General features: G+C 33.9%; 1 protein-coding gene across 5 annotated transcripts in view; it reads left to right on the top strand.

Moving 5' to 3' along the window:
• The window catches only part of ANKRD17 (ankyrin repeat domain 17), a 161,854-nt gene that overhangs the window by 94,830 nt on the left and 43,461 nt on the right, over window positions 1-23,563 (top strand). For 2 of the 5 annotated variants that reach the window (XM_059385176.1, XM_059385186.1), the window contains exons 9-18: window positions 800-991; window positions 1,572-1,681; window positions 3,421-3,508; window positions 5,228-5,355; window positions 5,612-5,755; window positions 6,173-6,275; window positions 7,742-8,494; window positions 12,769-12,917; window positions 21,253-21,364; window positions 21,539-21,684. In XM_059385176.1, coding sequence (XP_059241159.1) covers window positions 800-991; window positions 1,572-1,681; window positions 3,421-3,508; window positions 5,228-5,355; window positions 5,612-5,755; window positions 6,173-6,275; window positions 7,742-8,494; window positions 12,769-12,917; window positions 21,253-21,364; window positions 21,539-21,684 — 1,925 coding nt within the window. The remainder of the gene's footprint in view (window positions 1-799; window positions 992-1,571; window positions 1,682-3,420; window positions 3,509-5,227; window positions 5,356-5,611; window positions 5,756-6,172; window positions 6,276-7,741; window positions 8,495-12,768; window positions 12,918-21,252; window positions 21,365-21,538; window positions 21,685-23,563) is intronic. The other 3 variants (XM_059385183.1, XM_059385194.1, XM_059385190.1) reach the window with 3 other exon arrangements.

Genomic DNA, 23,563 nt, shown 5'->3' with positions numbered 1-23,563 from the left:
CTCTGTATATGTAGCCAAGTTTTATAATCTCTTTTAGTAGTAAAGTTTGTTTGGACAAATTTAAGAAGAGTGGCACATTTTTTAAAAACTGTATTGGCTAGAACTTTAAGTGCAGAGATTTTGTAGTATACTTTTTACATTTGAATCACAGCTCCAGTGCTTGCTGATTTTGTAACTTTAGGCAAATTCCTAACCTGTGCACTCTATGACAAATAACGTTCAAAAATCTTTATATATAATATATATAAATGTTCACAACAACCCTACAAATAACAAACTTAAATATAAGAAGTATTCTATGGTGAATGGCGGTAGTACTGATAATAATAATGTTGTTGTGGCCTTGGGCAAGTTAATGAACCTCAATTTCCTTAGCTGTGAAATGGAGCCAATAAGAACATGTAAAATGCTTTCAAATATTGCCTGGCAAACAGTAATAGTGTATTAAATGTTAGCTAACATCATCATCATCATCAACATCATTAATTTTGAATCTTTATAACAAGGGAGTGTCATTTATTTTTCTAAATAAGTTCTTTTATCACCCCGTTTGTACCTTCTGGCTGAATAAATCTTCCTGAAGCTCTGTGCATCAGATATGGACTCGTGGGTATATTTTTAATAATTTTCTTTATTTGTAATTACCTCTTTGAGTAGGGGAGAAGCATTTTATGATTTAGGAAAATAAATAGTAAAATAATGCACATGTTCATTTTTGAAGTATAGTTATTAGGAAACATGTTTTGCTTATTGAAATAAGTTAATGACTTTCTTAAAATAATTAGAATTTTTGTTCTAGGAGCCAATATCAATGCACAGACAGAAGAAACTCAAGAAACTGCCTTGACTCTGGCTTGCTGTGGAGGCTTTCTGGAAGTGGCAGACTTTCTAATAAAGGCAGGAGCTGATATTGAACTAGGTTGTTCTACCCCTTTAATGGAAGCTGCTCAAGAAGGTCATTTGGAATTAGTTAAATACTTATTAGCTGCAGGTAGGCATGTTTGCATTTGGGAGGAGTTTGTACATGATTTATTTAAATAAAAATGTTAAAATGCAAATAATTTTTTTCTTACACACTGAATGTGTATTTAAAATATGTTAAAAATGGGGTCAACTGTTGTGTGTATTCTGCATAAATAACTTATCTTATGAAGTTTGAAGTATCTATAGCTTTAATTTCAAGCAGTAATTGTGTTTTTTTTCTTGCTTTTAAAATGCTGATAATATTCTCTGTTTCTAGAAGTGGATAGGGCTATTTGAGGAGATGTGACTTATGTAGAAGAAATTTCTATGTCCCGGGGCGCCTGGGTGGCTCAGTGGGTTAAAGCCTCTGCCTTCAGCTCAGGTTGTGATCCCGGGGTCCTGGGATTGAGTCTTGGGATCGAGCCTCGCATTAGGCTCTCTGCTCAGCGGGGACCCTGCTTCCTCCTCTCTCTCTGCCTGCCTCTCTGCCTACTTGAGATCTCTGTCAAATTAAATAAATAAAATCTTTAAAAAGAAAAATTCTATGTCCAGCATGTATGTCTTATGGTTCTTTTATTAAGTCTCTGTATTGTTTAATACTACCACAGGAGCTAATGTTCATGCTACAACAGCAACAGGGGATACAGCACTAACGTATGCCTGTGAAAATGGTCACACTGATGTAGCAGATGTCCTACTTCAGGCAGGAGCAGATCTGGTAAGCTAGGTCACTTTTTAAATTCTAATACTTAAAACCAAGAAAAGAAATTAATTTAAAACTCTAGGAGATTACAGACAAAAGTGTTTCTTCTAATTTTTTGTTGGCCTTTTTACCATTTTTTTTCTCTTTGGGCATATTTTCTTTCCACATTGTTTGGGTTCTGTTATTATTCTTCTTGATAGCAGGGTTAGCCAATCTATTTCCCCTTGTTCTCCATAATAAAAGGGAAATTTTATCTTTAATGTGTTAGTACAAATTAATTTTTTCTTAGGTACTTAGGTATTTTTGGAAGGTAAGTATTTAATAAGTAGTCTTTTCACTCATATAATTTATAATTCTGTAGAAAGGATGTAATACTGAAGTCATTGTATGATAGATTATAAAGAGATAAAGTACAGACAGTAGAGAAGCTCAGGAGAGGTCACGAAGTCATCTGAGAATACTGTATTTTGGGTTGGGTAAGGTTTAAAAAAGGTAGATAGGGCACTGTTTTGAGGAAAGAGATATGAGCACAGCCTGAGAGGTAGGGAAGCAAAAGCAAACATGTATGGGGATAATACTCTCCCAGTTTAGCATGTGAGGGAGTAGAAGTGAGACATGGAAAGGTAGTTAAAACTTAAGTAACCATATTTTCATGGGGCTGAGATTAACAAGCAGATTTGTATTCCTGTAAAAGATCCTAGTTTATGACAAAACTTCATACATGCGAGCAAGAAAAGACTCCATTGATCAGTTTTGTAAACTTTGTTTCATTTCTCTTTCCTCATTTATGGAAGGAAAGTGTGAAACTAGAAATGGGATTACTGTTGTGTCTTGCATGTGTTGGTACAGTTCTCGAAGCAGTTATGACACATGTTATACTCTTGTTAGTTGTGTGCATATTTCTTCTAAATTAGATTTTGAATTTATTCAGCTTAAGAACTATATTTCCAGTGCTTACCACAGTAGTTGTGAAACATACAGCACTGTAACCTTGTTTATTAGTTCATTGCAATTCAAATAACTTAGTGTGTGGCTTAAGAGAAAAATCAAGTTATTAATCAGATGTGAATGTGTGTGTATATATATATGTATATATATACATATATATAAATGCTTTATAAACTGTTTTTTTTTTCTGCGACCTTTATATTCTAAGATCGGAAAATTTCTCTAATAGTGTTCTCAATTTTTCAGCAATCACAAGAATGCCGTAGATTCTCCATCCTTTTGAGACCCTGAAATCTCTAGTAACACCTTATAATTGGTGGTTTTCTGGATATTAGATCATTAACTCTGATGTTTTCATATAAGGTAACATGGAGTTAATGGAAAGTCAATAAAGAAGGAAATGACGTACTGCAGAAATTCCTATAGGTAGGCTACAGACTAACAAAAGGAAGATCACTTGGAGTGGATAAGGAAAATGCTGATTATGCTGACTGGAGAGGGCTGGGTTAGAGCGCCATTCACTGTTCAAGTTACACAGCCCTTTGGAAGAGAAGGAAAAATTACCCAGATAGATTTAGATGAGGGCGTCAGAATCACATGAATATAACTTCAGTTCTTAAATTATATCTGTAGAACATGTTTCTAATTTGGGATTTTTAAAATTTAAAGATGTATTCCTTAATTTGTTTCAAAGCATGATATTTAATATATTGAGATTCAGAAATTAGTCCAACTCTTTTCCTTTTGATATTCATGTAAAAGAACAACTTTCACTAGCAATTAAATTATGTTTTTTTTTTTAATAGGAACATGAATCTGAAGGTGGAAGGACTCCTTTAATGAAAGCTGCAAGAGCTGGTCATGTTTGTACTGTTCAGTTCTTAATTAGTAAAGGTAGGTTTGTGTAAAGCAGTAGTTTTTTCCCCAAAGATGTCTATTCCCTGCCCTGGGTTGTTTAGAGATTGAGAGGTAAAGGACGTTTTGAGGGTATCACTAGTGGAGGAGTGCTACTGAGATTTTGTGAGTGGGTGGTTGATAAATATCCTGCAATGCATAGAACATTTCCAAACTAGGAGGAATTGTGATACTGAATACCAGCCTTGTATAAAGAAAAATTTCTCTATGTAAATCTTTGAGGGTTTAGATAACCTAAAATCTGTTCTGTTTATTTAATAATATATCTTGAAACCTGTATTTTTATGTTTATGCCACTGAGATACTTAAGGGCAGGTCACTGTTCTACTTTACATTTCCTTGGGCCTAAGTTTCCTTCTTTGTAAAATATAGAAATGGTCATAAATACAGCACAAAAATATTCAAAATTGAAATGTGAAAAAAATGCCAAAATGCATGGAGGATTTCATCTATGGTCAGTAATTCCACTTTGAATATCAAAAACCATTTTAAATGACAAAAGTAGCATCTTATTACTTCCTTTAAGTTATTTGTTAGGTGTTCACTACATAAGCTCAACTTGAAACAGTTTTTTTTTTTAATGATTCTTTTTTAAAGATTTTATTTATTTATTTGACAGACAGAGATCACAAGTAGGCAGAGAGAGAGGAGGAAGCAGGCTTCCTACCGAGCAGAGAGCCCGATGTGGGGCTCAATCCCAGGACCCTGGGATCATGACCTGAGCCGAAGGCAGAGGCTTTAACCCACTGAACCACCCAGGCGCCCCAACTTGCAACAGCTTTTATGCAGATTTCCTCATTCTTAAGTACAGAAGATGAAAGATTTTGTTTGTTTCAACATTCATAAAAGAAAGGCTGTGCAAGCCATGTGTAATTAAAAAGACAATATATACTATTTCCTTCTTAGCATAAATACTGAAGAAATCTCAAGTTTGTAATTGTTTATAGGAAAAGAAAATAAATTAGAAATAACCTTAGTCAAATTATTTTAGGCAATTTGAACACTTGTATGTTTATACCATAGTATTCTCAAGAACGGAATTATTTACCTAATCACTATTCTCTCTTTTTGATAAATCTCTCTCTGGTTCCATTTTCTTCCTGCTGTTTTATTTCCATTTCCCACATTGCCAAGCACAGTGCTTTAAGTCAGAGGTGAATTCGTATTGAGGGCATGGTGTACCCGTTTTCATTCTCAGATACTTCCCAGTGAAAGAAATCAATAGTAGTATTACTTTCTATTTGGTAGTAATATTACTTTCTATTCCTTGTTAATTGTCTATGTAGTTAACTCATAGGAGGCAATGTGATTTATTTTTATTGCTTTTTAATCATTTTTTCTTTAATGGAAGAATTTAACATGGAGATAAACTTTTAGGTTTTTCTTTTTTGAACAGTGATTATATTAGAAGTAATGTATACATTTAGCCTTATCTTCTGCCAGTGCATACTGAAATGTTTATGGATGAAATTATGTCATGTTTGTCTGGGATTTGTTTTAGAGTAATTCATGTTGGGAGAGGAGAATTGATAAAGGTTTATGTGAAATGGGATTGTGTCTTTATGATCACTGAAGCTGGATAAGGAGCATGTGGGTTTTCATTATGCTATTCTCTCTACTCTTTATGATTTTGAAATTTACTGTAACTTAAGAAATAGCAGTCTACTGACATGATTTTCTATGTCTTGTCTGTTTTAGGAGCTAACGTGAATAGAACCACAGCTAATAATGACCACACTGTACTGTCCCTGGCTTGTGCAGGGGGTCATCTGGCAGTGGTGGAACTACTTTTGGCTCATGGGGCAGATCCTACTCATCGTTTAAAAGTATGTAATTCAAATGTTTCAGGTAGCGTTGTGAATTAATTCTTCCTCTTGAACATTAGAAGATATCATCTACCAGTTCTATTTATAATGGCATTTTAAGCATATTCATATTTTTCTGTTTTATTAGAGGAAAATGTTCTTTACCAAACCTAAGATTTGAATATGTCTGGGGCCTATTGGCTTTATCTTCCTAAATGGTTCTGGAAGTTAACTTATTTTTATAATATATTTTTTCTCCTTCCATATCCACTCTTAGGATGGCTCAACTATGTTGATAGAAGCAGCGAAAGGTGGCCATACAAGTGTTGTTTGCTATCTTTTGGACTATCCTAATAACTTGCTTTCAGCCCCTCCACCAGATGTCACTCAGTTAACCCCTCCATCCCACGATTTAAATAGGGTAAGATTCAAAACTAAAGTATTTTATATCTTCTTATCCCTCTTTGGCTCATGGTTTCAATTTAAACTAGATTTGACTATTTTTTGTTACATGTAGTTCTCTCACAGCTATTTAATTTGAAATGGTTAAAGTTGTAATCTGGTATAACATTCAGATTGTAGATTGATGTGATTTTGATTTGCTTATTTACTATGGCCAGAATAGCCATTCAAATTCAAAGTCCATTAAAAAAATGTTATGGGAAAAAAAAAATTTATGGAAAATAATTTGGTGCCAACACATTTTAAGTAAATATGTCAATGTCTGAGATTAATACCATATTACAAATATTTTGAAGAAGTCTTTATAACTTACTCTTAATTTAAATTATGGAGTGCGTGGGAAAAGCAGAAACATAATCAGTTTCCTTTGTCTTAGGCTCCTCGTGTCCCAGTTCAAGCACTGCCCATGGTTGTCCCACCTCAGGAGCCCGACAAACCACCTGCGAATGTTGCCACTACTCTTCCCATCAGGAATAAAGGTCAGTTACACTTCTGAAGACTGTCTTTTACATGTCACCTGGGTAAAAATGATAAGATTACAAAAAAAACTATCCATTTTTCCACAAAAATTGAATTTTGCTAAGTTGACATAAAGATTTTTTTTTTTTTTTTTTTTTACTGATGAATAAGGCATGTTACTGGGAGAGAAGATAGTTAATAGCATAATTTATGCTAGAGTTATCAGTATTATTAGGAGAAATTCAGATGCTCATCTTTGATGCAGTTCTGATTATCCACGATTCCTCTAATAACTGGTCATTTCTATTCATGTTAAAATATTAGGGCTGGGTATAGTTGGATGACATTTTTGTAAATTACTTAAATTTCTGTAGTGATATAAGACTTAACAATTTAGATCAAAATTAAAATATATTTTAGAATAACTGGTTTGATATAGATTTTATATCTGGGCTACCTTTTCTTAACCAATAATTAAAAGTTACTTCAGATAAGCTTGTTTGTTTCTCTAGAATTCTGAGGTCCATATTTGACTTGTGGATGTTACACCATGCATGTTCTTAAGTTATGTCCCAAAACATTACAGCTACCAGTTTGAATCAGTTTTTCTTTTTAAAAAGTTTCACCTGAAGAACCAATGCAGTTATAATTTTTTGGTTTTTGGCTACCTATATTATTTTACCAACAAGAATACTAAGTATTTCCACCAGCTCTTTACAGTCACTACTACCAATCTAGAGCCTTGGCATCTTTTTCAGTTAGTGTAGCAAACAGCTGATTGCTACACCCATAGCCAGATCTGTTTATTCACCTGGCTGTCAGAAGATACAGTGGATGGCATAGTCCAGCATCTTTCCTTCCAGGGAAACTGAATCCCAGTTCTCTACTGGCCAGGTAGCTGTGTGAATATGTGAATTTATATCTTGCCTTTATCAGTCTTGAAGATGGTAGGCCCCCAACAAAGACAAATTTTAGCTGGATTTAATTTCCTGGTACTTCTCAGTGGTTTGGGTACTCTTTGTGTGTATGTGTGTGTGTTTAAAAGGCATAGACTATCAAATGTGGAAAAACCTTAACTTAGAGGTCTAAGTTTTCCCTACATCTTAATAATCTAGCATTATTTTTCTGTTCTTATGATAAGTTTTACATCTTTATGACCAGATGAAGTGTCTACACATAGCCTTAGATTTTACTTTAATTGCACCACTTCGATATCACAGACCTGCATCCCTCTATTGTCTAATTTTAGCCATGTAATATTTTTAAAATTAACTTCCCAAAGATTACGCTATGCACATAAAATACATACATTCTATATTTATGATAAAGAAGGTGGATTTGTTTTTAAACTCCTTAACAGTACATTTTCACCTTCTATGGATATGATAACTTGGTGCATAACTGTTGGCACTAAACCTCCCAACAGTAACTCTGTAATGAGGATGCCATTCACGTGCACTTCTGAGGGGGTTTCTTTTTCACACAGCTGCTTCTAAACAAAAGTCCAGCAGCCATTTGCCAGCAAACAGCCAGGATGTACAGGGTTACATCACCAATCAGTCTCCAGAGAGCATTGTAGAAGAGGCTCAGGGAAAGTTAACAGAACTGGAACAGAGGATAAAAGAAGCCATAGAAAAGAATGCACAGCTGCAGTCCTTGGAACTGGCTCACGCTGACCAACTTACCAAGGAGAAGATCGAGGAGCTGAACAAAACAAGGGAGGAACAAATCCAGAAGAAGCAAAAGATTTTGGAGGAACTACAGAAAGTAGAGCGAGAGTTACAACTGAAAACTCAGCAGCAACTAAAAAAGCAGTATCTAGAGGTTAAAGCTCAAAGAATTCAACTTCAGCAGCAGCAGCAACAGTCTTGCCAACATCTGGGACTACTAACTCCTGTTGGGGTTGGAGAACAGCTTTCCGAGGGAGACTATGCACGGTTACAGCAAGTGGATCCTGTTTTGCTTAAAGATGAACCCCAGCAGACTGCTGCTCAGATGGGTTTTGCACCAATCCAGCCTCTGGCCATGCCTCAAGCTTTGCCTCTGGCGGCAGGTCCCTTGCCTCCAGGGTCCATCGCAAATCTTACAGAACTGCAAGGAGTGATAGTTGGACAGCCAGTACTGGGCCAAGCGCAGTTGGCAGGGCTGGGGCAAGGAATTCTGACAGAAACACAACAAGGGTTAATGGTAGCCAGCCCTGCTCAGACCCTCAATGACACGCTGGATGACATCATGGCAGGTGGGTTTATATTGTTATGAGCAGGTATCAAATATGATTTGCTTAAGGCGAGTAAGAGTGTGCCAGAATTTTTTGCCATTACCCAACTTGAGAACTATTTTTGGACTCTTGACCCATGTATATCCTTAGAAATACTAGTTCCATCTCAGAAGTTCTCAGACGGATACAGGTCGAATTAAAGATTATTAGCTCATGCAATACGAATGACTGAAACTTTTTGGCTTAGCTGGGTAGGCTGGGAATCTAGGTTTTTTTCAGTAGTGGGATTGATGTTTGAGTTTTTGTTTTCATTTTTATTTTTTCTCTTTAAGTTCAGAACATTAAGATTGAATTTTGGCTTTTGTGCTTCTGTATTCACCAATAAACTGGAAAATTGATAGAAGTTGAAGTGCAAAACTAGTAGCACACATCAGGAGGCTTATTTGTGAACAGAAATACTTTATATCCTAATGGATCAGACTTCAAACCTGATGGATATTTAAAAAAAAAAAATTTTAAACACCTTTACAACAATAATAAAGTACCATACCAAATAGGGTTTGTTTATACTGTATGTCAGTGGTTTTATCCCCTGTGAATGTTAATGTGTAGTCTCTTTCTAATTGTATTACAGGAAGATGTTATCCCCGGACAGTATCATAGATGATTTATCTTTAAATGTGTAGCTAAAGAAAATTTATTCCATTATAATTAGATTCATTGGCAAGAGGAAATATTTAGAAGGTTGTTTTAATGATTCTGATTTTTGGTACTTTTCAAGAGTTCTGTAACAAAGTAGTAAAATGAGATTTTGTAGGGTTATAAACCATAAAAATGCTATATTGAGAAGGGTAATTTTCTTCATTTAGGAAAAAGATAAAGAAAATTTGAAAAGGGAGAAAAAGGGAAAAACAAAGGCAGTAAATCATTGACAATTGGTAGTTTTCATCTGGTGTCTTCCCCTTTTTTTATTCTTTGGTACACTTAAAAGATGACTGAGTTTTTCTACTTTTTGAAACTGTTGGGGCAGTGTTAGATATTATGATGAAATCACATATAATTTGTCTTTCATCCTTTAAAAGAATAAAAAAATTAAATTGTATAGTGTTGAGATATTTAGCTAACATTCAGAAACTAAGACACCAGCTAATGAGACAGGTTTTATACTTAACAAATTGCTCCTAAGTTTCCCAGTTCTCTTTTATTATCATCCCAGCAGTATTATATGGAACAAAGATCTCTGCTAATTTTAGAGGGTATAGTAACTGCCTTGAAAAAAATGGTATTAATCATTAGTAAAAACTGTAAAGATTCTTATATTGATAAACATAAAACTTTTCTGTAGATTTAAGAATTACTGTTAATAACCATTAGGTGGTTAAAATAATTGGGAATACAATTAAAGAGACATTAGTATCTTATGAAAATTGGAGCACAGTAGCCAAAAGTCCCAAGTTTGCTATTACTGACTGTTAGTTTAGGTCATAATAGTGTTCTTTCTCTTGTCAGTTGAACTACCAAAGAATGTATAGAGTTAAGCCTTATTTATCCAATTAAGTGAAGACTGGACATTCCTACCAATGAAAACGTAAAAATTTTTTGATATGCTATTAGAATTTATACAATGTTCTTGGGCAGATTTATCAACGTTGATTTGCCAGTTGTACAATTTTTATACTGATCTGAATTACTGGAGATTTGTAAAGTAGTTTTTCTGTTAATTGTTTTACCAAAGGAAAACAAATTCTGCCTATATGTTTCAGGTGTTTTCATATCAAGAATTTCAAAAGCACGTAACTTCTTAGGAAATATGACAAATATTTCTCATTATAAAAATACTTTATCCCTTTCTTATGCCCATTAATATGGAGAGAGGAGAGATGACCAGAAGGAAGAACAGGATTAAAAGCATCCAGCCACTTACCTGCAGTCCATCCCTATCATCATGCCTTTGCACATACATAAACATACACATATACTCTTGCACTCACTTCCACAACTTTTCGTTAAACAACTTTTGTGTTAGTACTTGTTCTTTAGGTTGACTAATGACCATTTCCGTTTCTTTCTTTGGGTTTCTTGAAATTTTATAACCTCTTTAGGCTCAGTCTTCCTTCCCCACTGCAGCATAACCTGTTCTTTATTCTTTAACTCCCATTTCTTAGACTGCTCTTGTAAGGTTCAGTCCCTTTCTCTAGTACTTGGCTGGCCCAAATCTTCTGTCTTTCCTGTTCTCTGTACTTACATAGCAAAATCAGTTCCCGGTTTAACCAGTCCTTGCCTTTGCTGCGCTCTCAAGTTCCTCCCTTCCTTACCTGGTGTAAAACTTCCCTGGAGTGTCTGGTTCTCATTTAAAATCTAACCCTAAAATGAAATACCAAGTGTAAAGATCTGTACCAGAGTTCCTTCAGATCCCTGCATATTTACAAGTTGTTACTTTTCTCTCTAGGGGATGGATGAGTGACAGGCAGTTATTTCATTAATTTCATAAGTACCCCAAAGGAAATGAAATGAGGGAACTGGTTTTTCTTAAATCTCCTTTTAGATGAGATCATAAGAACAAGCAATTTGACCAAAAATAAGAAAACTCATTTTCATATGTTCTTTAAAAGAACTTATTCCAATTAAAATGTAAATAACAATATAGTCATTTAACAATAAAGCTTAGACATTTTGTTTAGTATCATGAAATAAATATCAGTTCTTTGGACAGATTGGTGTTCATTCTGTTTAAGCTAATTTTAGTATTTAGCATTTTCACTTGTGAAAATCCAATCAGAGGAGATTATGGAATCTATTTTAAGAGCCATAGATTTTTTATGGTTTTGAAATTTATATCTAGAATATGTACATTTAAATTATCTTTTTTTTTTCTTAATACACAAAACCATTGATCAATTTAGTGTATTAGAACATGTCCTTTCCTATTAATCTGGATCCCTAAGGATTCAAACTGTTTTGTTTTGTTTTGTTTTGTTTCCTTCTTTGTTTTTCTTTTAGCTTTTAAGTGGACTTAAAAATGTATAATTATAGAATGTGTGTTGCTATAATGTATATAGTGTATGTTTGTGCCTGAACTAAGGATTTCATGTAAAACAGATTTCTTAATTGACAATTGTGTTTATAATTGTTAAATAAGGTCAATTTCAGTTTTATTCTTGGCAGGATCATAACCTCTTTTGCCTGGTTTCAGATCCAGTTGTGAATCATGATTGTTTTCTGTCTGATGTAGTTGATAAGTATATCGATAACACACATCCACACTACTGTTGACCATTCAAAGATTAATTCCCAAACTATACTAGTGCTATAGTATTTTTAATGGCGGGGCGGGGGGTGGGTGGAAAAGGATTAATGTTCACTTATCCAACTCCAGAAGTGAATCCATGAGAGAATAAAATACCCTCAATTGCCACAACCTTTAGAGTTCTCCCACCTCAAGTATTGACCTAATTAGCCCCTTTTTAATTTGCATATTTTGGTTAAAAAAATATAAAGGGAAAATTACACTTAGAACTAACAATATACTTAGAACTAACAATAATCTATATTTGAAGGTTTATTGCGTGTATACATTTATTTCTACCTTAATCTTTTAATTTTGTCCTCAAGTCAGTGTAATTGCTGGATTGATTGGTGGGCATTTTAACCCCCACAGAATAATTCTACGTGTGAGAAACTATATTTCTGTGTGAGGATCAAATTTTCATATTTTACTATTCTGTCATAGTAAAGGGCTACCATTCAGAATATTATCATCCCCTTGCCTGCAGTTAGTAAAAGAGTAGAGAGTGTTTTAAATGATTTGAGAGTGAGGTTCACCCCAAACAGTGAAATTACTTTCATTAGAATATGAGGTGTCACAATGGCAGATTAAAACTCATACTTTTCTCCCTCTGAACTTGGCTATTTTACCTTTTATTCCTTTTCGGATTAAGAAGATACAATGGACAACTATCCATTTGCATTTATATTCAGTTTTAGTTCATAAGATACCCTTTTTGTTTTCAGGGTTATTTTGAATTGGGGTTTTATGATTACATACTGTAAGAGGAGAATTTTATTTTCAGATGGATTATTATTTAGAAAATGGGTTATTCTTAATATGCTTTCTATTTTTAGACTGTTGTCCAAAATCAGAAATAAAATAACCAGAAAAATGAGTTATTAGTGCTATGGCATTCTACCTATAGACATTTTGCTTTAAAAAATCTTTGAATATTTTCTAATAATTATTTCTTACTGTTCCCTAACAATGTTTCATCCTTATTAAGTGCAGTTATTTTGTTCAACAGCAGTCAGTGGAAGAGCATCTGCAATGTCAAACACTCCTACCCACAGTATCGCTGCTTCCATTTCCCAACCTCAGACTCCAACTCCAAGTCCTATCATCTCTCCTTCAGCCATGCTTCCTATCTACCCTGCCATAGATATTGATGCACAGGTAAGCTCCAAATTCTGGAGGGATGGTTTTTAACTAATCATACCATCAGTGAAAACATTAATCAGTGATTTAAATCATCTTAGACTGCTTTGTCTCCAGGCAGAAATCTGAGTCACATTCATGAATAAATTAGAATCCACATTTTAAAAAATAAAATACCAGATGCAGATTATTTTTGATAATTATGTGATGGTTTGGTTTCCGCAGTTGTCAAATAACTTTTTTTTAACTTTAGAAGAGGATGTTAAAAGAAATAACTTCTTTAAGATTAGTTTGTATTTTATTCTAATCTTGAATTAGAAGATATGCTTCTAATTCATAATGGATTACACATAAAAGATTCTTCCATTGATGTATCGTATATACTCAGTTACATTTATATTGTCTTGGAAAGTTCTGATCTTGCTGACTGAAACACGTAGTGAATCTGTGTGTCTGTGTCTGTAGCACTAAATCAAAACTAAACACCCAGTTTTTAGAAAATTAGTTTACCATGTAATCTCAGGGCAGAGTGAAGTTGGAGATAGGAGGCTAGCTGGTGTTTTGTCTTGAAGAAATGCTAAGAGGCTTAGTTTAGGAGACTGCTGGACAAGATAAAGGTTATGTGTCCTTATTCAGGACTGAGAAACGTTTGCAGTTAAGTTTTGTATTTTGATTAATATGTGGGATGGGGAGGGGGTGACGTAGGTGAAGATGGCAGGATACATGATAAAATTTTTTATTTTTTTAATGATCAGTTGTTTATAAACCTGAATTTCAGGAAGGGTGTGTGTGTGTGTGTGTGTCCTATTAAGACTGTGTACTCTTCTCTTAACCTATGAAAATAAAGCTTCCTTTTCATTAAAATGCTTCTTGGCAATATTGTGAAAGAAAAAGAAATTTCACTTCTATTGTTGCTTTCCAAATGTTCATTGTGTTATATGTGCTAACTTTTTTTTGAGCACTTAAAAATGGTCAAGCGCAATTTTAAGGAATTGTGTTGTTTTCAGACCACATATATGAAGAAGCAACTTTTAAATACCCATTTCCTGGCGCCTGGGTGGCTCAGTGGGTTAAGCCGCTGCCTTCGGCTCAGGTCATGATCTCAGGGTCCTGGGATCGAGTCCCGCATCGGGCTCTCTGCTCAGCAGGGAGCCTGCTTCCTCCTCTCTCTCTCTCTGCCTGCCTCTCTGCCTACTTGTGATCTCTCTCTGTCAAATAAATAAATAAAATCTTTTTTTAAAAAAAAATACCCATTTCCCTGATGAAGAAACCAAGGCTAAGAAAAACATTTAACATTTTGCTTAAGAGCACTTCTTTTAGCTAAGAAGTGAGGGTTGAGAGTCAGACTTTAGTAGGTCTGATTTCAAAGGCAACCTCCTTAACTACCACACTCTATAACCTTTTAAAAATTACAAAGTATTCATTTGATGATCTACAATGATTTATATTTAATAATGATACAGCATTATAGGGGCACCTGCTCAGTTAGTTAAGCATACCCGACTCTTGATCTCAGGGTTGTGGGATTGAGCCCTATGTGGGGCTCTGTACTGGGTGCGGAGCCTGCTTAGGGTTATGTTTTAAGGAGAGTTATATTTTTTAGTTTTTGTGGAATCAAGAATTGAACCATAAGCTAAACTAAAAACTTCACCAAAATATAAAAGGATTTAAGAAAAATTATTTTATATAAGAAAAAGTTCCTCCAAGTATGATCGTGATTTTATTTAATTTGAAATTCTTATAGTTAGGGTGAAATTTTACTGGACTATACTACTCAACCATCCATTGCTCTATTATAAATTAATTTCTAAGAAACACATAAATAATGAAATTTTGTTTTTAATTTCCAAAAACTCTAATTTGGGGTGCCTGGGTGGCTCAGATGGTTATGCATCTGCCTTCGGCTCAGGTCATGATCTGCAGGTCTTGGGATTGAGCCCTGCATCAGGCCCCTGACTCAGCGGGGAATCTGCTTCTTCCTCTCCCTCTTTCTCCTCCTGCTTTTGCTCTCTTTGTGTTGCTTTCTCAAATGAATAATTAAAATCTAAAAAAAAACCCCACAAAAAACAGACAAAAAAAGTATGTTTTGATATTAGTTGACATGCTTATGTAAAAAAGATTTGACTGTGTTCTTAAATATCTGTTCTTTTTTATCTGATCTCCATATCAAGGTTTTTCAGTTTGGTTAGCCTATCATGAGTTATTCTTTTTGTTTAGGAAGTTTAGGAGTTTTCTTTTTGTTTAGAAGTTTAGGAAGTTTCTGCTTTGGAAAACACAATACCAAGTAAACATTCAAAAATAATTGTTCACTATTTCTTCTTTTATTTTTGATGTTAGTTTTTAAAGTTTACTAGTTTTTATGGTACCAAGCGGGCATGTTAAGCAGTTGTAAAGATGCTTTTGTACTCAGTTCATCCAAAGTTTTTTCTAGATTCTGAAATAAAAATTCCATGAGATTTTACGTAGTAGATATTGTGGATTATGTGTGATAGTACTGTGCTGTAACAGGCAAATGATATGATAAATTCATACCAAGACTCTAACTCTGTTTAAAAAGATTAAACTTTTTCTAATATTTGAATCTTTTATTTGGTTATTTAACAAATCTTAACACTTTCATAGATACTAATTTCTTTAACTTTATAACAACCTCATGAGGTGTAGGTAGTATTGTTACTCCCATTTTATAGGTGAAGAAGGTGAGACTTACAGATGTTAACTATTTGCCCAGTAGGTAATTTATGGTGGAGCCAGCTTTCATCCACCCTAGCATTCTGGCTGTAGATTCTATACTCTTAAGCACTGCACTATGCTACCTGTTTTTCAGTTTTTATCTTAGATGTGAATGTTGATTTTAATTATATTAACCTGGCAAATTAGCTTATAGAAAATAGGTCTACCACCTGGATGGCAAAGGGTTGTGTGTCTTTCATACTTACAGCTTTTCAACATGTTTCCTTGGCCATACCTCATATTTATATCAAATCTTAATTTAAAGAAGAACAAAAGAAATGTTAAATTTTTTACACCTTCAGTACATGTCTCTTTAATGCTAATGATTCTTAAAATGGTCATACTTTAAACTTCTTTAATTGATCATTATATGCAGAAACTAGTATTTTTAACAGGGATTAGCGAAATCATGTTTAATTTCTGGAACTTGAGAATGCTGAATGTATTCTTTATAAGGCTCCTCAAATCTTACGTAAGATAACTAGAAATTACCTTTGGTGTGCATGTATGTGCCACAGGCTTTCTACCTTTCGTGTAATAGTTTTATTGAATCATGTTTGTTTTGATGTATTTTTTTTTTTATCCAATTTGTTTTGGGTTTTTTTGTTTGTTTTTAAGTAAGCTCTGCATCCAGGGTGGGGCTTGATTAGGAGTTGTATGTTCTGGGCTCCTGGGTGGCTCAGTGGTTAAGCCACTGCCTTCGGCTCAGGTCATGATCTCAGGGTCCTAGGATCGAGTCCCGCATCGGGCTCTATGCTCAGCAGGGAGCCTGCTTCCTCCTCTCTCTCTCTCTGCCTGCCTCTCTGCCTACTTGGGATTTCTCTCTGTCAAATAAATAAATAAAATCTTTAGAAAAAAAAAAAAAAAGGAGTTGTATGTTCTACTAACTAATAAGTAAGCGAGGTGGCCCTTGTCTGGATATTTTTAATATATTTATATTATAAGATATTTTAGTACCATATATGAACTGTTACCAAAATTCATTTTAGGGAACATCAGTAAGTGATAATTTGAAGGAACTTTTTGAGACTTTTATTACATCTTTTAATAGCATAGCTCTAATTTTTATTTTGCTTGAATGGTTATTCTGCATGTAGAAATTAGTAATCATTTACAGACTTTTAAGAACGATTGGTTTTGTATGAAACGGTAAATCTGGCTGAAGGTTAGAGTTGAATACTACTGAGTTAAATATTTTCTGTGTTTTGTGTGAGATTTTGATTGACTCTAACAGCCACAAATATGAGAAAGTACCAGTTGTTTTGTTCATGGGTGTAAAACTTGTGTTCCTTTCCCCTCCCATTTTCTTACTACATGTTTTTCATGTATTTCTGAACTGCTTGTCATTTTTATTCACAAACTTCAAAAGGCTTTCCTTAAACTTGGAGTAGCCGGTTCTAGTATATTTTATAAAAGAGAAAAATAAATACTACTTTATGCAGTTTTGCTTTTTTTCCAGTTTTTAATAACATCTATCCATGATTATTTTTTAAAGAAGGTAGGCACTAAAGTTGACTTAGATATCAGGACTGAAATTATAAAGTATGTAAAATTATATTTTGCCTTTAATGGTATAAATATGATTTGTATATTTTTCTCCTGTAGGTTTTGCATACAGAGAATAGTTCAATCACATTATTTTAATTAGAAAAATTGAAGAAATAAGAAGAATGAGTTAATGGTGATATGTAATATGCTGCCCTTAAGCATTCTACTTAAAATGTGTGCATTTTAATTGTTTATGTGAGGTTTTAAGCAAGGTATTTACTATTTTACTGACTATTTTCATTATTCTCATTCTCCCTAAATGCTCTCCTTTTTACTTTTTTATTTTTTACCTTTTTTGTATCTTACACATGGCCTCTGACATGTTTAGAGAATGAGATGTCTAGAATTATGAAGGTTATGGAGGTCTACAAAAGGTTAGCACTTGAAGTTCTAATGATTTTCAAAGTGAATTAATTACTTAGATGTAATTAATAGGTCATCTTCCCCTGCCTTTTTTTTTTTTAACAGACAGTTCAGTTACGTTTTTTCATGCATTCCAGCTTATTAAAAGTTGCTTTTTCCATTAATATTGCATTTGTCTCATGATTCCTTCTTATTCTTCAGTCTTACGAACTTGAAGAGTCATGTCAATTTACAGAGTACTTCTACATTGAATATAATTTTAGCATTTTTTTATAAGACAGAATCATCATAACATCTGTCACTTACAAAATAATGTATTTTATGGTATTGTGGGCCAAATGAAAATTTCTTTAGAACGTAAACCTGAATGAGCTCCTTACAAACCTCTGGGCATCGGTCTCCCTTTCAGGTTTCTCTTAGTTACAGATATATGACAATGTATATGACTTGTTGACCAGTATAACATAACATGACTTTAATGATACCTTGCCTTTCAGGAAGCCATCACCTGTATTGTTATCAGTAATATTCAAAACATGTATTTTTTTTTATTCTATATCATGTTAGTCATTGTTACTTTAACCCAAACTTCTGCTTCAGTTAATTTGTTTCTTAAAGTAATACAAATCAGGATAGTGTGTCTTACCACTTGGGAATTATATAGGTGTTCGTTAGGAAGGTGGAAACCTCACTTCAGAATCTTTTGATTTTTTTCATTTTTGTTTTTAGAAGATTTCATATTAGTTCATGAAGTTACCCACTCTTACGTTCCCCAAGGAATTTGACAAGCCCTCTTTTCTTAGTTTTAAATATTTTTTTCATTCAACTCTCTTAATACCTTGTTTCTATTTCTCTCATAGTATGAACCTAAATTTGCCCTATGCTGTAAGCACTAAGCTCCTAGTGAACAGGGTCTGTATTTAGTTATATTTGTCAACCCTGAAGTACCTAGCAGAGTATTTTGAATGTAAAAGGTGCTTAATAAACATCGGTTGAATTAATGTTTTATAATGGAGGAGGGGAAACAGTATTTTACTAACCATTAAAATATTCCATGCTTATCTTTTTCAAATTTTGTCTCTTCATTCTCTATTTAAGATTGGCTCTGCTTTCCTAAATTACTCTTTAACCCCCAGAAGACATTGAGAAACCTAATAAAGTTCATTATAAAGTGGACTCTTCATCATAAAGTTGACTTTCTAATTGTCACTAACATAGGAAGTATATAAGGTAGATAGACTTAAACATTATATTGACCTAGTTGGTTTAGCACTGCTTTATGATGTAATAGGGAAAGCAGGATTTTGTTATCCAAGATCTCCTTGTTTTTTTTTTAAGCCAGTCCCTATCAGTTACTAGCTTATATGACTATTGGAGGATTATTTCTTTAAGTCTTTGTTTCTTTTTTTTTTTTTTTCTGAAATCAACATAATAATTCCTTCCTTATAAACCTGAAATGAAGATCAAATACAATTACACAGTCAGAGCTGTCACTCATTTAAGTATTCGTGTCCTTCTTCATTGTTGTAGTTGGTGCATCTCTCCCTTGTGGCCATCCCTGATCTCTGCAGTCAGTAGCTCTGCTCTCTGCCAGCCTCTTCTGCAGAGCAGCTTTTGCGGTCTCCCTCTTCATCACTGACTAGTAGGCTTTTTCTTATTTCTTGACTCTATCGATTTTGCCTTTTGTCTCTTGTTACTCATTTTTTGTAATGGAGTTTGGTTTTGAGACTTGACCTTCTGGGAGAAAATGCCTTTCCTTTTTGTATTTATTACATAAATATAATAAATATTACAAAAAATATAAACACAGTAAATATATGTCTTATATGTAGCCTTTTGTTTTATTAGTAATAGCCTTTGAATCTGTGACCCTGCATAGCTGCTGTCATTCATTGAACTTAACTATCATTTATTGTTTCCTAGGCAAAGCATCACTTACAGGTAGAGAATGCAAACATGAATAAAACATGTTTATTACCTTCCAGGAATTTCTAGTTCTCTGAGAGTGATAGGCATATACTGATAGAAGCATAAGGAACATTGGTGATAAGTATTGTACTAGAGATGCATATGTAAAAATGAGGGAAAGTAGCTTAGAACACAAAGTTTTCTAGTAACCACATTTAAAAAAGCAAAATAAAATAGGTAAAATGCATCATAAGAATATATTTTATTTAGCTTCATATGTCCATAATAATATTGTTTAAACATATAATCAGTAATACCAAAAAACTACTGAGATATTTTACATTTTTATTTCATATTAAAGGTCTTCAAAATTCAGTCTATATGTCATACTTACAGCTTAGAGTGATCACATCATCCTTGTTTTCCTGGAACTTCCCTGATTTTAGCACCAGAAGCTTCTTATGCCAGAGACCCCCTCAGTCCTATGCAAATGATGGTTTGTTAGCCTGTATTTATCTCAACTTGGGTTTCATTTAGATTTGATTAGATGTACAATTAAGAAAGTAGATTTATTTACTCAAGAGTGCTCTGAAAAATTCTCTAGTAACCAAATGAGTATCACTTTTTAACTTTAAATTCATTAAAACAAAATTTAAAATTCAGTTTTTCAGTCACATTGGCTATATTTGTAGAATAACAGCTACATACTGCTAGTAGTTACCTTTCTTCGATAGTACAAGTTTAGAGTACTAAAAGTATGAGGACTTAGTTAATGAAACAAGCATTTTAAACTATAATAGAGTATCATTAGCAGAATTCAGAAGTAAATCATCATGTTTCAATTGTGATAGTCTTTGTCTTTAAAAATACTCTGTATACTATGTATTTTTCTTTGTTGTTCCTTTAAGTATTTGGGGGCTTTGTTTTCAATTAAATTACTTGGAAGCCCTTTTTCTATACCAGGGCTTGCTTTTCAGCTTTCTTAGGTGGGCCTAGAACAGCTAATTTGGCTCCACTGCTGAGGATTTTACTTGATATTCTGTGTGTTTTGAGGGCTTTCTACTCTGGCTGGTGGGAAGCAAACTATTGCTGGCCCTGTGTAAGCTCTGGGTGTTGTTATGCCTGCTGGTGGTCTTTCCTTGGCCTCTCAGTTTTCCTCTGCACATATGCTAATCAGAACTCAGCTGAAAGACTCAGCCAAAGACCCTCTGCAGATATCTGGAGTACTCTGTCCTGCTTTCCTATCCAGTAGTCTGCCGCATGAATTCTAGCCATCTGACCGCTCCAGACTCTGTCTTCTCAACTCAGGGAGATTGCCAGGCTGTATTTGGGTACCCTCTCTGCACAGCAGCCTGGAAACTCTCCAGGCATTAAGTTGAGTTTAATCATTTCTACCCTCGGTAATCACTGCCGCACAATGCCTATCTAAATACCATCATTTCAGGTAGTTCGTCCTTTCCTTTTTGGTTGTTTGAGTTAGGAAGACAGATCTTTTCTGTGCTACTCCATTAATGCTAGAAGCAAAAGTGAATCTAATACTCTTTCTTTTAATCTTGTATTTGTAAATAGCATATGGTTGAAAATCATACTTTTATCCCTTCATGTTTAAGAATTGCCCATAAAGTTCAAATATTATTTTGTAGCCTTTACAAAATCACAAGTTAGCCACTAATGAAAAAAATAACTTAATACCCAAATGTTTGATACAGTAGAATGGGACATATGTTTTTATATTTAGTTTAAGTATATATTATATAATTGATGTAATTTTAAAATTAATCAAAAAAATAATTTTTTATAGACTGAAAGTAATCATGATACAGCGCTAACACTGGCCTGTGCTGGTGGTCATGAGGAACTGGTACAAACACTGCTAGAGAGAGGAGCTAGTATTGAGCACCGAGACAAGAAAGGTAGGGCTTACTTTTGTTGATGTTTTTTTCTGGAATATTTGTGTTCTGTGAAGAAATACTACTTCTAGCCCTGTTGTGATAGATATAATGAAAAAACAGTGCGGTATTTTGTTTTGTTTTGTTTTGTTTTTGTTTTTTTGCTTAACATGTAGTGAGAAGATCATTTTTTTCCAGGTTTTACTCCACTTATCTTGGCTGCCACAGCTGGTCATGTTGGTGTTGTGGAAATATTGCTGGACAATGGTGCAGACATTGAAGCCCAGTCAGAAAGAACCAAGGACACACCGTTATCTTTGGCTTGTTCTGGGGGGAGACAGGAGGTAACATTTTCCCCAGTATAATATCTGTCCCATCTGTTTAGCAAATACATATTTTAACTTGTATAATTTGATGGGAATAATAGATTGACATCTAGATTTATCACAGTAACTGTCCTTTTGCTAATAGGTCATAATTTCAAACTTTGTGTTAGCGTAAGCCATTGTATCTGAAAAGTCACATCTATTACTATGTTTATCTAAAAGTAGTACCTGCCATGGGAATTCCTGTGTGTTGCATTCAGGCTAAGGGAGTGATTAAGCCATTTCAAATCAAATCAGTAAACTCCTGATAAGCAGGGACTATATTCACTTGTCTTTTCCTATCCCAGAGTACCTGGCATGAAAGGTACTTAAGCTCAGCCTCTATTGCTCTTGGTGTATAAAATTAGTAAGAAATCACGAGGATTCAGTTTTTAGTTGTTCTTTTCATTTTTCCCACTCCTCAACTCTGAAAGAAAGATTCTCAGATGAGATTATATGACCTTTTCATTTTTTAAGTAGGGTAGAACCACTGGTGTGATCAGGTGTAGGCCCAAGATTTATAGCCTATAGCCATGTATGTCTTCTGCTGGCATTTAATGATCAGCTGGGCAACCTGATTTTTTTAAATCCATTTTTTAAATCTAGTTGTAAGGATTTTGATTAGCCAGTTGTGCTGTCTCTGTGGACTGGCAACTTCTCAATTTAGGATATTGTTGAATCTTAGATTTAAGAAGTATCCTAGATCATACAGGTTATTTTCTTACTCAGCTTAAAAATGTTTTACTTTTTTTTATTCCACCATCCTGTTACAAAGTTTTCCTGTTTATCAAGCCTGAGTTATGCCTTCCCTAAGTTTCCCCACTATTCTTCTTAATTCCGTTCTTTGAATTAATAAAGAGGTTTTATATCCTCTTGTATCTATAGATATTTGAGTCTCTATCTTCCAGTTACCTGTTCTCCATTTGAAGCGTGTCCTGTTCTTTTGATTATTAGCTTGAAGATACCTTTTCTAAATCTCTCACCTGGCTGTTCTACCCATTATGTCTGTATCCCTCCTGAAATATTATGTCTAAAATTATTCTGGCCAGTGAAGTGGTAGATTATTACCTCCCTGTTTGTGCACCTTAAACTGCCTGCCCCCCATATCAGGCTATATTGAACTTGAATCCGCTAAACCCACTAGAGTTTTTAGTAAACTAGAAGATAAAAGTTCTTTAAAAGATAGAATAATTCTTGCACAGAAAGAATGGAAAATCCAATAAAATGGTACATGAATAGAAAGATAGAAGTTAGTGATCCTTTATCTTGTGGATTAAAAAGAATTGGAGCCTAGTCATAATACAGTTGTTTTTTGTTTTACTTTTTCTTTCGTTCCCATAAAATTTTTACTTTGGCCAATTTGTAGTTTTTAAATATATGATTTTTGCTCCTTTATATTTGGAGTAGATAATTATATGTGTGGACAGTTAGATGCACTTGTTTCTACAGATGTTCTGCATAGGAGACAACAAAGAACCTGTCTCTGCTATGCTCTTCCTTCTGGTTGATAATGTGAATACATTTGTATCATTTTCCCCCCTGTATTTCACAGTAGAGGTGATTGGTATATTAAAAGAATTTTAACGCAAATGATAGGAAGTAAGACAGTAAAAAAGCTGCTTGATTTGGTAATCTCTGCCACATCAGAAAGTGTGGAGATCTCCATTAATCTCAAATTGAATTTATGGCAGAACTTTTTAAAATCAATAATAACATTAAATTGAAAAACTTAGTTGGAAATGTAAAGGCTTAAGGTTTTAAAATATAAAACCAAAATATTTTGGTTTTAGAATATAATAAAAGTAAAATTTTGATTTAACTGAAATTTTCAATCATTATATAGCTTGAAATAATTCTT

The sequence above is a fragment of the Mustela nigripes genome, chromosome 1 (genome assembly GCF_022355385.1).
Source record: "Mustela nigripes isolate SB6536 chromosome 1, MUSNIG.SB6536, whole genome shotgun sequence".
In the NCBI taxonomy this organism is placed as follows: Eukaryota; Metazoa; Chordata; class Mammalia; order Carnivora; family Mustelidae; genus Mustela; species Mustela nigripes.
Note: the sequence above shows the minus strand (reverse complement) of the source record. Positions and strands in the feature narration are given on the sequence as shown.